Source organism: Biomphalaria glabrata, chromosome 13, assembly GCF_947242115.1.
Source record: "Biomphalaria glabrata chromosome 13, xgBioGlab47.1, whole genome shotgun sequence".
In the NCBI taxonomy this organism is placed as follows: Eukaryota; Metazoa; Mollusca; class Gastropoda; family Planorbidae; genus Biomphalaria; species Biomphalaria glabrata.
In genome coordinates this window covers 36,475,360-36,492,960 of record NC_074723.1, presented here as the reverse complement: position 1 = coordinate 36,492,960, position 17,601 = coordinate 36,475,360, and the positions used below count along the sequence as shown (strand labels likewise).

The following is a 17,601-nucleotide window of genomic DNA, read 5'->3' as shown; positions in this document are numbered from 1 at the left end:
CGGTTCGAACCCTGGTGAAGACACGGGAATTTTAATTTCGTGATCTTTGGGCGCCTTTGAGCCCACCCAGCTCTAATGGGTACCTCACATTAGTTGGGGAAAAGTAAAGGCGGTTGGTTGATGTGCTGGCCACATGACACCCTCGTTAACAGTGGGCCACAAAAAACAGATTACATTTACATGACCTGCCTTATAGATCTCAAGGTCTGAAAGAGAAGCTTTACTTTTTTTTTCTTTAATTCCCCATTCTGGCTTGCGGTCGCCCCCCCCCTTTCCCCCTCATGGGGGATAAATCGTCCTACCCAGAGCAGCTGTCGAATAATACTGTCTACCACAGCCTCCAGCAGAACATGGCTAGTTGTAAGGTAGTTCTGCTAGAGTATATTATGGAGCGAAGGCATCTTTGATGGAAGCATCTGAGAAGCCTTAAATTTCTTTTTTTTTTTTGGCGAGCTTAAAGGATGACGCCGTAACAGAGGTGCCCCCCTCCTCACGCCAGGTTTAGCGCCAACTCGAGAGTACATGTTCCGCCAGAACTAATTGTGGATCTTTAAGCCCACCTTGACCCGTTTTAGTATGTAAGACTAATAGAAAACTTATAGCAGTACAGATGAAAGTCAGCTACATGGTCCCTATCCAGGGGAAGTCACCCCCAGCTCAAGGCCCCAACACTCACAGCGCTAAGGCATTCTCAAGTTCGATAAGCACAATGAAACAATGTTCTCACCGTTTCTTCTCTCCCTTTGAGTTCATTCATGTCCGAGTCTATCTTTAATTTGCTTGTCTCTGTCCTTTGTCAACCTTACAATATATAACTTTTTTTTTTTCAACGAACTTCTTGGCTAGTTTAAAGATATGATGGAGTTTATTGTGAATCAGTTCTCCAGTATTAAATCGAGAGTAAACTTTTTTTTTTCCTTGCCCATTAATAGTTTATGTAGTTGTTTATTAATTAAGTCAAGTCCTATCAGAAGTCAAAATTTTACTCTCCCGCCCAAATCTCAAAGTCATTATTTTCTCCTCTTTTCTTTTTTCTTTTTATATTTTTTTCGTTCACATTAATATTTTTGTTTCCGAATGAATTATTTATTCATTTTAATTATACCAACTTTGTGATGAAGACTTGGTTGCTTTTTAATTGAATGATCACTCCCACAAGAATATGCGGAGCATAGAAACACACACACACTGAGAGAGAGAGAGATGAGATGAGAGGAATTAGGATAGCAGAGAGCTCACGTTTAAAAGCAGATTTTGGTCACGTGACTTAATCAATACACGACCTTGAAGTCTTTTTGTTTGTCAGACTGCCGCTGTGTGTGTGTGTGTGAGATAGCATTAACGCTCATTAACGCCATCGGTGGACAAGAATGTCCAGTGTCCAGCACAATGACGAGTTTACCTTCTCTTACCTTTGTTATATAATTCGTTTTCCAAGCCGGCAGACTAGCGCTTACCTATTACATGGTCCCTTTAACTCTTTCTCTCCGTTATTATTTTTCCACTCTTCGAAGGAGTTCTTCTTTTAGTTCAATACTATTTCACTACCCCTGTTATGATTAAGCCTCAATAGCTTTGTTGTTTGTTACCAGAAAATGTTTTATTTGGGATAGAATGAAAGGGGAATGCATGCTCTATTTATATAACACAAAGTCAAGTTTATAAAATTAAATTTTAAGTTAATTTAATGAGGTCAAATCAACGATGGGATCGTCGATCAGGAGAGAAAGAGTTAACACAATTTTAAAAGAGAGAGACATTTACTGTACATTTACACCACTTATTCCGCTCGGTAATTCTACTTTTCTGTCTCCCTGTAAGCCTAAACTTTTTAGACATACGACATTAGGTCGTCTAGGTTCTAGAGCTTTCATTAGCTCTCCACATTTCAAAAGTATCCATCTAAGCAAACACCCAACTCTGGGGTTTTTTTTGGTCCTTTTAGTCTCCCAGGATTTTTCTTTCTTCTTCCAATATCTTTCTTTGAATAGGAGAAATTAGGTATTAATGGACACTTGTGCTTCTGCGCATGCCCTAAGTTAAGTCACGTGAGTTCCCGTGTTTTTGTTTTTATTCAATTAGAAGGCTTCATCTTTAATAATTTAATATGCACATTTTTATATTATTTTTTTTATTGAATTAAACATATCAAAAGTTTGAAAAGAAATATCTTGAATTACCAATATTTTTTCCCGCCTTTTTTGTGTACTTTAAATTTAACTTAATTATTCAACTTTTTTTTTCTCTTACTATCTCTCTCTCTCTCTCTCTCTCTCTCTCTCTCCTTCTCTCTCTCTCTCTCTCTCAGCCCACGCTTTAGAACTACAGACCTCCTATAGTCCGTTTCAAAAGTCAAACGTACATTTCTTTCGCTAAATAATTCACCGGGATTGAATGTAGCCAATACGGACAGAGTTTTCTTTCTTTGGCTGTGACCAGTAGTAGTGGTGGTCATTTAGTATGAATGCTAGGTCATGACATTAGCTTTTTGACCTTGACCCACGTGCTGGTATCATGCGACTAAAGTTTAAAAAAAAATGTCATAAATGTCAATGTGCTTGTGTCATGACTGAATGTCAAGTATCGTGACTGAATGTCAAGATTATAGAAACGTTTGCCGCCATTTTGATGACCGTCTCGACGATGTGTCCGTAATGGGTCGAGGGTCAGTCCTTTTTTAGATTCTTTGACCAGTGGAAAATCTTTCTTCCAAAGCCCACGATGAAAGATTGGGCAGACTCAGTAATGATAGAATGGTAGGTAACAAGGCTTTTTCTACTGTCTTGTACTCAAAGTATCTGGAGCCAGTGTGGATGTTTCAACCTTTTTTGGCAAGTCTCACTATTTAATTGCTTGAGGGGACATACGTTGCTCAATAGCCATGCTGTCATCTGTATGACTTCATCATTTCTTGTCGTCTTCTCGTCCACTCTGGTCTCTCTTGTCACCACAAGTTATCGTCTGTTTTTTTTTTTTTGGTTTCCGTAAAAAGTCCAGGTTTGGTAGCATGTCGGACTAAAGGGTTAAATTTTTACCATCCCGCCCTTAGGTTCAATGTTTATATTATATTTATATTATTATATTATATGCGCAAATGGCCTGTATTCACTGACAGACACGTGACTAATTCGATGAATATTCAGTGATTTTATGAAGGACTATTTCCTAAGGCGGAGTGTTGGAAAAAAAAAAAGGGGGTTGATACCGAATACCGTAATCGAATTCGCCGGTATAAAAAAACATAAAGGTGGGCCGGGGTTGGCGATATAAAGCGGGCCGTGTCAATTAGATGTAACAGATTTTAAAAATTCAAGTTCAAAAAGGGGGGGGGGGGGAGGCTGGGGCGAAGCGAAAAGGATGGGCGAGAGAAAAGTTATATTGAATTGACAGGTCAGTGGCGGGTGTGCTTGGGAGGGCGTTTTAGAGCGGGCCGTTCCAGTTAAACGTATCACGTACTCGAGTATTCTGGTATTGTTGAAATGAGAAAAGTTTTGATTGAAAGTGTGAAAAACAAAAAGGTGAGAAGGTGGTGTGGGGGCGGGGGGTACGGCCATAGTTTTATGTGAGCATTACGATTTGCAGGATGTAAAAAGTAAAAACAAAATGCCCAGACCAAAAAAAAAAAAAAATACCATAGAGCCTATCAAATACCGGTACCGTGGGGAAAAAAAAAGGGGGGGGGGGTATTCCGAAAAGCAGAAGATAGTGTAGATAAGACGAGTTTGGATGGGGTGGGGGAGAAAAGTAATACTCGCATTTACAGTGCCGGTGTAAGTTATAAGTAAGACATATTATTTATAATATATAGAGTATATATATATATATATATATATATATATATATATATATATATATATATATATATATAGAGAGAGAGAGAGAGAGAGAGAGAGAGAGAGATTGAGAGACTTCAGGTGTGGGTACCGTTGAAGCTTCAATGTTATCACTTTCAACAACTACATTTCATTTGTTGCATTTACCCGCTGCTGGCTGCACATCTGTTCATATCTAAAGACTTATCATCGGAACTAGGATTTAAGTTCCTGACCCAAAAAATAATCTATTTGCTACATATCGAATTTCTAGTTTATTGTAGATCTATTACATTCTACTTTCCCAATCTCTCCCCCCCCCCCAAACCATTTGATCTTCTCGTATAGTCATGATTGTACCGATAGAATATTACTGTAAATTAAAAACATGTTTTATAAAAAAAAAATTAAAAATTTTTGAACCATTTTTCATTATTTATTATTTTTAATTATAAAATGTCAAGCAGACGTGAGCCATGATTTCCTCCCTTATTGAAACATCCATACTTGCTTTTGTGTTAACGGTCACGTGATGCATTTAGGTGTTTACTTGAAGCTGCTTTGAGACCGTAGTAGTTGGCACAGCCTACGGACACACGCGCGATTTTCCTCAATTCTATACGTGACTAGAAATTTTAACAAATCTTTAAAGGGGACGAAACTACGAGAGTAATCAATAATGTAGAATTTATTTCCCTTTTTCGAGATTAGACAAAATAGTTATTTGACTAATTGCTGGTTGTTTTTTTTTATAAATTAATTGATACATGTATACCTAGATCTTTCTAGATTATGTATCGAAAAATTTCAAATTAATAATTAAGAGACGGAAGTGCTTTTACTTTCAATGTCCTATTACTAGATCTAGATCTTAACATTAAATTATATGTTACATCTTATCTTATATAATACAGATGTTACCTCAAAAAAGAAGATGATTACGTCCTACGCGTCATGCATTTAGTCATGCATATTAACCAATGACTTAAATTCTGCCAAGTCACTGGTTTTCCTGGCTAGCTCAGGCAACCCATTCCATGCTCTAATAGCGCTAGGGAAGAAGGAGTATTGTTACAAATTTGTCCTAGCATATGGGATGAGGAATGTGCCTTTATCTTTGTGTCCTTCAGAGTATTTTATTAAATTTTGTTTTTGTATTTGAAGATTATGGTTCAGTGTTTTATGTATAATTGCTACTTTACATAGGTTAGGGTTGAAAAAGATGCACTCCTTATAAACTACTTTATAAAACAACTTATTTCAGTTTGTTTTTTTCATTCATACTTATGTAGTGTTAGAGATTTTCAGCTGCATTTTGGGTATAATCTATGTCTGTGGACTTCGTTTTATTCTTGTATTTATGTCCCACTGTTAATTCCGTTTCCGTTAACGATATAGAAAATGTGTTGAAAGAAAGCCGTGAATGTGTTGATCCACTTCTGATCAGTCACAGTGTGAACTCACCGGAAGAAATCATCCCTCCCATAGGTGAACTTTAGCCATTCAATGGTGGCGTCTTTAGAATGGAATCACTAATGGAAAAATAATCTCTATATAAGGAACTCATACGTAGAAGATTTTTTTTTTTTTTTTTTCATTTTCCATCTCTCTATCTTTAATGCTCATTCATATTTTATTAGGCTTTTTTTTTTTTCATTTTTAATCCAAGATCTGGGGGTGGTGAGTGGTGGCTTGTGAGAGGGGGGGGGGTGTGCATGGATAGTTCATGAAATATTGTTATTTTCTTAACCTTGACATTGGCATCAGCACACGATGTATTTGCCCTGGGTCATCTTGACACTGCTCGGTTCAGAACATAATGTTAAAAAAACTTCTTCTTTCTTTTGCCCACACTTCTAGCATTTGTTTTTGTGTGGTTTTTTTTCCCTCTTGCATTTTTTTTTTCATTAAAAAATTATTTTTTTTTTAAAGTTAAAGATGAAAAACAAGAAATCAATATTTATTTTTGTTTGTATGTGTATGTTTAATTGCGTACAGGCGCCATGCTGCATTAGAGCGTAAAAGGGCAATTTGTCAGTCAAATAAATGGAAGAGAACGTATAGTTGCCTCATAAGTTATATAGTTGCCTCATAAGATATATAGTTGCCTCATAAGATATATAGTTGCCTCATAAGTTATATAGTTGCCTCATAAGTTATATAGTTGCCTCATAAGATATATAGTTGCCTCATAAGATATACTGTTGCCTCATAAGATATATAGTTGCCTCATAAGATATATAGTTGCCTCATAAGACATATGGTTGCCTCATAAGATATACAGTTGCCTCATAAGATATATAGTTGCCTCATAAGTTATATAGTTGCCTCATAAGTTATATAGTTGCCTCATAAGATATATAGTTGCCTCATAAGATATACTGTTGCCTCATAAGATATATAGTTGCCTCATAAGATATATAGTTGCCTCATAAGATATACAGTTGCCTCATAAGATATATAGTTGCCTCATAAGATATATAGTTGCCTCATAAGATATATAGTTGCCTCATAAGATATACAGTTGCCTCATAAGATATATAGTTGCCTCATAAGATATACAGTTGCCTCATAAGATATACAGTTTCCTCATAAGAACAACAAATCACGCCCCAGTTCGGGGTAATAGTTGGGTATTGCCAATTACTTTTATTTCAATTAGCTTTTTTTTTTCCATATAGATCTGATAGAAAAGTGCAAGCAGCTCCTGTGGGAGACTTTATGTCATAAACAAATAAAATAGTAATGATTATCACAGTAACTATCATGGGTCTTATGAGGCTCCTAAAGATGCCTAGTAAGTTACGGAATCACGCTTTTAGTGAGAGTTTACCAACGCACATAAATGGATAAAATAATTATACAAATACGAAAAGTCATGTCAATTATAAGGGGGACTAATTTAGCTTGTTCCACTACTTGAGTCAAGTACAATTTCTTGTCGACATTCCGTGATGCCCTTAGGCACTCAGCCAGCTCAACCGAGTCTGATCCCAAGTCCAAATGCCCAGCGATTCATGTCACTAAGCCAAACATTTGCCAGAGTTACGTCTCTTTTTTAAGATTTGATGAAAAGTCAGTGACCGTCTTATGATTGGTCTGCGCCTTTTTTTTTTGAGGCAATGTATAGTTCAAGCACCCTTTCAACTGTCCATTGTAAAGGGCCAGGTCGCGATGTACATAGTAAAAAAGAAAATATTCCAATAAATAGGATGTAATTTAGAATGTCCGTTAGTCTGTTCAGCGTGGTTCTCATTTATCAGTGATATACCCTATATGTATTGCCTCATAGTCTAAACCATTGTTGACAATACCAGTAAGAGAATCGACATCTTCAGTGAGAGTTTGAGAGAACAGGAAACTGTGGGTTAGGAACTGACTTTTAAAATTGCTAGATTTCTCCATAAATAGTTTTTTTTTTGGTTCTGTAATATAAGGGAATTAATCCATGAAACTTAAAGCTCGTAATTGTTGTCTCCCTTTAAAAAAAAAAGTTTTTTTAATGGTTTTTATTACACACATTTTTAACAAAATAATAAATATATTTAATGTGTATAGTGTTCAAATTACATGTAAAGTACAGGCGTCAGTCTTAATTTTTAAACATTATAAATTTGCATATAAATACTATTTGTTTTAATTTTAGTTTTCTACTATAAATAAACTTCCCCAAAAATACTGAACCGTTACCATTGCTACTTTTTTTTTTTTTATAGAAGTTCCATATAACGGTATATAATTTCAATTTCATTACAATTAATTTTATGACATACCAGCACTATATATGGATTTAGCTTTTTTTCTTTTTTCGATACATATTAGGTGTTTGTATCTTCCAAACATCCAATAGTACGTTGCTTGTTTATAGTGGGATAGCATTTATTATGTCGATTTAAAAAAGGACTATACATTTCTCGAGTTCTATCCCAGAAAGTAAAATTGTTTTTGAAAGTATTTGTATTCAATATGAATTATTCATTATAGCTACTACTGCGTATTTAAAAACACATCTAGCCTGGCAATGAGATGAAAGAGTGAGACAGTTATCTTCCTTGCGTTGACTTCATTACCTTGTAGAAAATAAATCGTAAAGCCTGTGGCCTCCCCCCAAATTTAAACATCAATATCTGTAAATTAGGTTTTAAAAAGTCCATAGACTGATGGTTAAGTATTAATACCTTCGCACTGATTCATTGTGGTGTGAAGATAATGAGAAGACTGTATGTACTGTATCTTGTTCATAGTGATTAGATTGCTGGAAATAATCAGTAAAAGTAAAGTTCCCCCTTTCAGACCTTGCGATCCTTAGGGCAGATGATGTTCAGGGGATCTGTTTCTTTGGCCAACGGTTAACGAGCAGTCTGTCATGTGTCCAGCACAAAACATTTCCCCAACTAATGTCAAGTACCCATTAGAGACTCAGAAGCACGAAATTAAATATCCCAGTCTTCACCAGGATTCGAACCCGGGATCACATTCTTAAACACGCCCCCAGATAAACTGCATACTAACTTACTAAAATCTCAAACCAACTCTCAGATAGTCACTTACTGACCTATCTCTACATGCCTCCTAAGTTGACTTACCAAAATCTCAGACCAACTCTCAGATAGTCACTTACTGACGTCTCTCTACATGCCTCCTAAGTTGACTTATCAACCTCTCTCCACATGCCTCCAAAGTTGACTTACTGACCTCTCTCCACATGCCTCCTAAGTTGACTTACTGACGTCTCTCCACATGCCTCCTAATTTGACTTATCAACCTCTCTCCACATGCCTCCAAAGTTGACTTACTGACCTCTCTCCACATGCCTCCTAAGTTGACTTACTGACCTCTCTCCACATGCCTCCTAAGTTGACTTACTGACCTCTCTCCACATGCCTCCTAAGTTGACTTACCAAAATCTCAGACCAACTCTCAGATAGTCACTTACTGACCTCTCTCTACATGCCTCCTAAGTTGACTTACTGACCTCTCTCCACATGCCTCCTAAGTTGACTCACTGACCTCTCACCACATGCCTCCTAAGTTGACTTACTGACCTCTCTCCACATGCCCCCTAAGTTGACTTACTTTAATCCCGTGCCCTCTTGATCTAGTACACCCGGTCATCTGATGACCTACGTTCACATGTTTATGCGCACCATGGTCAACCAATTCCTAGTCAATAGTAAAACCACAGTACTATGTACTCTATACCACAGTACTCTGTACACTATACCTTTGCATTGATTCATTTCTTTTTCCTTTCCATCTCTGTAGGTTTTCACCACCAAGTCAGATATGTTGATTCACTGCCAACAGATCCACAAGCAGGACCCGAAACCTTACAAATGTCCGACCTGCTCGAAAAGCTTTGCTAACTCGTCCTATCTCTCCCAGCACGCACGCATCCACTCTGGGCTCAAACCTTACAAGTGTGAGATTTGTGAGCGCAAATTTACTCAGCTAAGCCACCTCCAGCAACACATACGTACCCACACCGGCGAGAAGCCGTACAAGTGTATGCACCCAGGTCAGTTTCCGCTTCCTGTTTTATAGTCACTTCCGCTTTTTTTTCCCCCTTTAACTTTTTATTATTTTTGCCTCTTCTTTTAAAACTTTTAGTTATCTCTCTCTCTCTCCTGATTTTATTTTATTTATTTATTTGTTGGTGAGTAAAATGTTGCATAAGACTCCGCCTTATTCACTTGTTATGTCTGTGTGTATGTGGTTTAAATCCAGGCGTGTATAGGCTGTAGAGAAATACTTGAAGTATTCATTATTAAAGTGAAGCAATAATAATAATAATAACGAGAATACATAAAATGGAAGTTTTTATTAACCTACAGTTTGTAAAGCCTTAAAAATATTGGTACCATTGCTATTGGAAAAATAACTCCCTCCCTCCACGTTTATTCTGATAAGTTTGACCCAAATTCATGATGTTTAAAAAAAAAATGCAGATTTAATATCTAGCACTAGAGGGGGTTTTTTTGTTTGTTTTTTTTTAAATTAGAATAGAATACCCTTAAAAGTAGAGATCTAGAAGCCTAACTTGTTTCGCTAAGTTCTAGCTGAATTGTCCTGTGGAGCGTTATGGTCCTAAGAGGGAAAAAAGAATTTCCCATAGAGCGTTTTAAAATTATGGAAAATATTTTTGTTTGAAAAGTTTTAGTTAACAACAATTTTCACAAGCATACCACAGTTAAGGGTAAGTTTCTAGAATCTCACAGTTAAGTTCCAAGCTAGTCAGGACAACTGAAAACACACCAAACCACAATAATGTTGTTGTTTTTGTTTTTAAAGAGTTCGCGATAAGTACTTCATAATTTAGCATCTCCAAACTGAACTTATTGTATATCTGTAAAAGTGTTTGAATACCAAATTCCTTTAGCTTTTAAAAAGTACAAAACTAAACGTATCAATACTTATTAGTGGCTCTACTATTATATGGCAGTATTGATTACCTCCCTCTTAATCCGTAATGACAATTTACCCATCTACTCGTGTCCCGATGTAACTAAGAATCTTACTAAAGGGCAACTTAGAAACACGTAGGCCTTCTGTGAAGTCTACCATTAAACAAGTCAGGTATTTGTATTGTCTTAATAATCTAATCTAACCTATCATTGTCTCCTTCTGTTACAATCTTTTATATATAATCCATCATATAAACAGCTATTGCTTAACTTTTTATTTATATTTATTCTTTTTTATTTATTTATTTTTTCTTTTCACTTGGTATAAAGTTCTGGGAAAATTCTACGTATTTTGTACTATTACTACTTGATGGCATTCATCAGCATTCAGATGATTTCATTGTAGAATTTTATTATAAAAATTGGTCACAAAACCTAATTTAAAATATTTTGTTTTTTTAACTAAGCACCATTTTTTTTACTTTTGTTTTACAGTGTAATTTTCAAAGGTTCTTAATACATTTCAACTGTATTTTTATATGATATACAAATTTTCCATGCATTTTGAGTTAATTTTCACAATGAATGAGAGAATCGCAATGAATAAAATACAATTATGACAGGCCAAAAATATTTCCACACTTTTTATACATGGCAGACAAGACAGCGAGCAAAAGTGGCCAGATAAATGTTGATGAATGCTACCAATTCAGACTAAACTTATAACTTTCATTTTATTTATTACTGTCTGACATTCACATGTAATAAACCAAATATCAGATACAAAATGGCAATCCAGTTGTTATCTGTCTGAGACATGTTGTGTCCAGTGTTGTATTTCTTGTAAGTTAACCCCTCCAGTCTGCGAAATCTTCAGGTGACCTGATGACCTTAAAACATTGCACTTACAAAAGCCCACATTTTCCTTTAGCGTTTATTTGATTTTATCAAGCATCTAATACTCAACCCTATTGAAATAAGTTACATTCTCGTTGCAAGACTCTCAAAAAACATTGAAATATTTTTTTTCAACCTTTTTTTCCCCATAAAATTTGTTTTTTTCAAATCATAAATAGACTGGGAATAATCTCAGTATAATATGAATGTAAAGTATTAAAAAAGCACATAGATATAATCAATAAATTAAAAACTACAATGCGTAGAATTATCCCAGTTCAACTAAAGCTGTTTAAATCTATTTTGTTTTATTTTTGTCTTTTTTTTTTAAAACCTACTTTTTATATGTTCCTATTTCTAATAAGAGTCTTGCATTTCACGTTTTGAATTCACAAATTAATTATTTTTTTTTAAAGTAAATGATGATAATCATTTTGGATTTTTTAAAATTTAATTTGAACGATAAGTTATGAATCGATTAGGACTGAAATGTGAGCTCATCATTTTATGTGTTTAAAGTTTTCACTGACCTTCTTAGGTCAGTAGAAACTGTAAGAAAGGTCAGTGTACTGGTCTACAGGTCATTCTGTTTGCCTTAATTTCGCAGACTGTCCCCTGAAATTTTCCCAACTGAGTCACCTGAAGCAACATTTTCGCTCCCACACGGGGGAAAAACCCTACAAGTGTCTGTTCATGGGTATGTATGTTTGTCCTATACATGTACAGGTCAAAGTCTATTTAGTGTTGTCTTACAAATGACTTTTAGGGTTACCCATTTTGACCACTTTTAGTTTTTCTTTACTCTTGAAAATGTGTGAATATTTTATAAATTTTTATTTACCTTGAATATTACTTAGTAGTTTAGAGAATTTCATGAATAATATTATCTAGTTGTTGTTAATGACAACATAATTGAACACTTTTGTATTTAAACTAGGGCTTTATAAAAACACTTTTCTAGTGAGATTGAATGTCTCATGTGTGTACACAATAGCAATGTTCACTAAGTTATCTTAGAACCAAGGGGTGGTGGTTTGTGGTTAACAAGTGAGAGTTTCACAACTACTCTGATCAAAAGAATTGGTCACTGTGTTGGCTAGAGTTTGTTAGTTTCACAACAAAAAAGAGTTTGTCACTATAGTGACAAGAAGAGTTTGTTAGTTTCACAACAAAAAAGAGTTGGTCACTGTGTTGGCTAGAGTTTGTTAGTTTCACAACAAAAAAGAGTTTGTCACTATAGTGACAAGAAGAGTTTGTTAGTTTCACAACAAAAAAGAGTTGGTCACTGTGTTGGCTAGAGTTTGTTAGTTTCCGAACCAAGAAGAGTTCTGTATGAATGATAAGCTTTGTGTCTTGTGTTCAATTTTTTGCTCCTGTTTAATGTTGACTTCTACTCCTCCACAATTCTCTCCCTTCACTTGGCACAGGCAAACAGATCAAAAGACGAAGATCTGAATGTATAGCATTAGACTTGACACTAAATTTTAAAAAGACCTTCATTAAAAAACAAAAATTGTATGTAAAAACGTATTGAAAAGTAAAAAAAATATTTAAAATGATTTTTAAAACTCACTTTAACAATTATATGTAATGAAAAATTATTTGAGTTGATAAAAGTAATATTCAAATCTCCATTTAAGGAATTTTTAAATGGTAGGTTATTTTATATCCCCTCCTTTATTATGTATTTTGCAACCCTAATTATTCCTTGCAATCGTGAAAAGTTGTGAACTTAGAATGTTTTATTGTTTTATACTCAGGGTGTACCAGTTTCCTTAGTGTTACATGCTCAAGTGAGGAGCCTCTCTTGGCTGGCCATGGGTGGGGGGGGGGGGGAATTCTTTTTGGTCACTGGTCTTCAGGCATCTCTATCTGAACACTGTAGTAATATTTATGAAGTTTCCCTTTTAGTGGCACGCTGCTCTGATTATTAAACAGTTAATATCAACCATGTTAAAGAGTTTATAATAAAGATTAGGAATATGTGTCATTATTTATCTTATTGAAAGTTTAAATTTAAATTCAGTTCTGGTGATTAAAATTTAAAAAAAAAGGGGGGGGGGCCATACCTGATGTGTAGAAAAAGCCAAGCTTCAATTCACACATAAAAAACATGAAATAACATTTTTTTTAGAACAAAACAATAATAATAAAAATACTGAAAGCAGTTTGTGCTATCGATAGTGTAGCCTTGAAAAATACATATGTGAATACTTAAGATAAAAACAAGGACATAGACTCACAATAAAATGTGCTGAAATTTTATTTATTCAAACCTGTTCTATTAAGTCAGAGCCGCCTATACGTTTGTTTTATTGATTCAAATAAATAGAAACTATGAGACATTAATATAAATTAACAAACTGAAAAGATTCATGTGATCTCACAACTATTCTTAATACATTTGTTTTTAAATGTAAGTTAAGAAGAAAAAATAAACCTTTAGGCACAATTATACATCCCTGGCAAAGACAGATGTTCTCGCAGGCTCTTGTAATTTTTAACATTGTCTTGTAACACATTTATATGGTTGACTTAATGTACTGGACCAAAGTAACCAATGTTTCATTATAAAATAAACAAATGATGAAATGGCAAATTTAACCAAATGCATTTATAAAAAGCTAAAATGATTTTTTTTTCTCAAAAATTATATTTGTAAATATATTTTTTTACCTTCTTTGACCTGGTCAGATTGTTAGATTGTTAATTTTTTTTGATAACAGAAAAAAAAAAAAGCTACTCAATCATTGATTGTTTTTAATAAAGGATCTAAAAGAATAAAGTTTCTGTGATATGCATGACAAATACTACTTTTTTTCACACAAACTCTTCTAATTAACTTTTAGCCATTGGGTTGTTTAAGTTGCTGACCCTATTGAATCCGAAGAATGTCCATAGTGGGTATTTTCACGGCCTGTGGGTGAATTCTGTATTTGCCTTAATTTCGCAGACTGCCCCTTGAAATTTGCCCAACTGAGTCACATGAAGCAGCACTATCGCTCACACACGGGCGAGAAACCCTACAAGTGCATGCACCAGGGTATGTACGTCAGTGTGTCAGTACTGCTAGTATAGTTTGAACTCGATAAGCCGCCACCGCACGCTACGCTTATCAGAGGAATAAATAATTAGCACTTTTTTCGGACATCCCTCCCAAACCCTTAAAGAAAAAAACCCACAGCTATAGTGTTTATTTTGCAAAGAGAATACATGTTATATCATTCCAACTGGCGACTTAGCGAGTTCAGGCGGTATTTTGAATCCGAAACACATATCTTAATATTCCTGCCCTTGTAGAAAAAAAAATGAAAGCACTAATTATTAAATATTTTTAAACAACACCGTGAAATTAATAGTCTAGTTACAAAAAAAATAACATTAATGAGATACTCCAAACCATCCGGACGTGATTGATTCTTGAATTGAAAGCAATTGAAATATTAGACTCCGCGTCCATGAACTTTCAGTCTGACTGTTGTCACTTTAAGCCTGTGAGAAAACAAAATGTGTATTCTTTCCAGAGTTAGGATTGGACTTCTTGTTTTCCAGCTGTAAGATGAATAGACTTTGCAGTATTTTGATAGCATTGAGTAACCTAAATTCTACTAATATACATTTTTATATATCTAAGTGACAACATTTAGTGATAACATTTAGTGATGATTTTAAAGTACGGTACCTAAAAATATGTTTAAGCAACAATAAAGTCTAAATATAGTAAAAAAATAAATAATTATTATCCAATGGGATATTGTTTGCAATTTTTAAAAAATTAAATATTTTGTAATATTTTTTTTTTATTTTTTTTAGACCATAAAAAACGATATTATTTAAACACTGAAGTAACTTTGTAACTTTTGTACCTATCTAATTGTATAATATTTAAATCTTATCAAATTTAGCCATTATAAGATATTATTGCATCAAACTTGAAAAAAAACAACAACATATCAACAGTTTGTCATATTTTTGCGAAGTCAACAAATAATAGCATTTAGTATTGAAAATAAAGTCTTTTGATTTATCTAATAATCTTTCACACCATTTTTGATCATTCCATTCCTCTTTACAAAATATCAAAGAAGCAAAATAAGTTGTTTATACCCTTCCGTTGTCAACGTATGATCAATAGATCAATTCTGTATTTTGCCTTAAATTCGCAGACTGCCCCTTGAAATTTGCCCAACTGAGTCACATGAAGCAGCACTATCGCTCACACACGGGCGAAAAACCCTACCAGTGCATGTACCAGGGTACGTAATTCTCTGTGTCAGTTGGCATTAACGGTTGTTTTTTTTGAAAGTATAATAGGACCATTTGAAATAAATTCACAGCGATCCGTCTAAGATGACGCTTTATATATAATAACCTGTAATATGGCATTCAGTTTCAATTCTAGTTGGTATACAATACCTAGCAGTCAATTTTCATATGTTCAAAACTACTAAATACATAAGTTGTAATTTTTGTGGGTCACTAATAATAAGTATTAGTTTTTTAAGCAATGGAAAATGAAATGCACAAAGATATGAGTCAAACCTTAAAATAATTGGTCAACATGTTTCACCTTCACTTTAACCTATCAATTGCAAATTATTATAAATAAATACCAAAAAATATATATATATATATATATATACATTGATGTTTAAATATTATCTATTAGAAAAATCAATAAACTAGGCTTACCTGACTCCATAGAATAATTTAATCTTGATATAACGCTAATGTTTAGATGGATCTCATTCTAATTCAAATTCTATACAAATTATATCAAGTTTTTTTTGTATTATGTAGCAGATATTGACACATTCTAACTAAAATTCCTCTTCCCGTCTTGGTAAATTGATAGCAATTGTATGTCTTAGTCATTTTAAGTCTTTTCTTTGTTTGTTGCAGCAGTTGTGCATTACAGTTTGAAAAAAAATTAAAATAAGATAATATTTGAATACAAATTTCAACTTTTAATCCTACCTGTTATAAGAACTCTCCATGTCTTATGTTGTTTTATGTTAGAATTCATTTTTTGGGGTGGGACATCAACCTGCTTGCTTATCTGAAAATATTCATTTGCTCTCAAGCTAATTTATTGTTTTTAAATGTGGAAATAGTTTGCCACTGTTAAAATTTGAAGATACAAATGTGTAGCTTTTAGAAATAGGAACTTTGCGGGTTTTGTTTGAAATGTAAAAAAAGTAGTTTTAAACAAAAATTTAGATTTAATTAGCTGTTTTGGAACTTAGTCAGAGAAGTTTGTATTGCATTAATTTCGCAGACTGCGTACAAAAATTTGCCCAGCTCAGCCACCTCCAGCAACACACTCGCTTACATACTGGCGAGCGACCCTACAAGTGTACACACCCCGGTATGTATGAATGTTCGTGTGTGTTGCTCACTGAGTGGACTGCCCGACAGTTTCTTTTGTGTTTTCATTTGTCCCCCCCCCTCCCCTTTTTTTTTGTTCCCAGACATTTATTTCATTCCACCCTTTCTTTTTTGTTTGATACCTACTTGAAATAGAGTGGTGGCTGTAGCGTGACATTTTTTGTGGCTAAAAAAAAAAAAAAAAGAATTATAACTAGACTGTTGGCTAGTTCTATATGTGTAGACGTAGTAGTCATAGAAAAATAATTATTTATAGACCAAACAAATTGGTTTACAGTCTACAATCTAGTGACGTCTAGTCTAGATTTTAGATCCAGGCTCTAGTGACCTAGTGAATGAAAATAAGTATTTAAAAAAAAATATCAGAATTATTGTTGCCTACTCTACAAACAAAATGTACCAAACTAAAATCTATATATATACCTAGATTCTAAAAGTAAAAGCATGATAATCTAAAATGGGCATAGACAGTCACAATGTCAATACTTATATTATTATAATATATTCTTTATTTCTGAAGGAATGTCCAAAACTTGTTTTAAAAAGAAAAGACATTAACTAGATCTAGACCTCTATATAGATCTAGGTTTGCTTCTTCCTAGACAGTACATTTCTATAATACTCTATACTGACTAAATAGGCCTATCTATAATGATTTATTTTATTAGAATTTATATATATTTACTCTTTTAATGTCTTGTAGGTCTGCTAGTCTACATATAGGTCTGTGTAGTAGACTGAATCTTCAATTTATAAAAGCAGGAATCTGAGTTGAATACTTTAAATCAGTGATGCCCAACCTAATTCGACCTGCGGGCCATTTTAATTTCTGACACTCGTGTCGTGGGCCACATGAACGAAAATGTACACATTAAAAAAATGAAATTGACCTGAATTTGAAACTATTAGATTAGAAAAACAGGTGGAGCTAGTACTTACATTAAGGAAATGGATATCTGGAGTGATTTTTTTTTTCACGCGTCAGAAAATGGCTTAATTTCTGTACTTAAAAAAAGAACAACATTGTAGCTACCTTTGACGTCAACTCATTTTATTGTCGCTTTTTGGTAAATATTTCCAACAATCCTCCCATTTCTAAG

General features: G+C 34.1%; 1 protein-coding gene and 1 long non-coding RNA gene across 12 annotated transcripts in view; one reads left to right on the top strand and one right to left on the bottom strand.

Annotated features, from left to right (window-relative positions):
- Positions 1 to 17,601, top strand: part of LOC106078346 (zinc finger transcription factor lin-29-like) — a 422,178-nt gene that overhangs the window by 387,154 nt on the left and 17,423 nt on the right. For 5 of the 11 annotated variants that reach the window (XM_056008260.1, XM_056008261.1, XM_056008263.1 and 2 more), the window contains 5 exons: positions 9,078 to 9,330; positions 11,721 to 11,810; positions 14,067 to 14,156; positions 15,280 to 15,369; positions 16,392 to 16,481. In XM_056008260.1, coding sequence (XP_055864235.1) covers positions 9,078 to 9,330; positions 11,721 to 11,810; positions 14,067 to 14,156; positions 15,280 to 15,369; positions 16,392 to 16,481 — 613 coding nt within the window. The remainder of the gene's footprint in view (positions 1 to 9,077; positions 9,331 to 11,720; positions 11,811 to 14,066; positions 14,157 to 15,279; positions 15,370 to 16,391; positions 16,482 to 17,601) is intronic. The other 6 variants (XM_056008264.1, XM_056008265.1, XM_056008267.1 and 3 more) reach the window with 6 other exon arrangements.
- Positions 14,150 to 17,279, bottom strand: LOC129922376 (uncharacterized). Its single transcript, XR_008774379.1, has 3 exons — positions 17,187 to 17,279; positions 16,091 to 16,172; positions 14,150 to 14,605 (listed from the first exon to the last, which is right to left on the bottom strand). It is a non-coding gene; the product is annotated as an uncharacterized LOC129922376 (long non-coding RNA).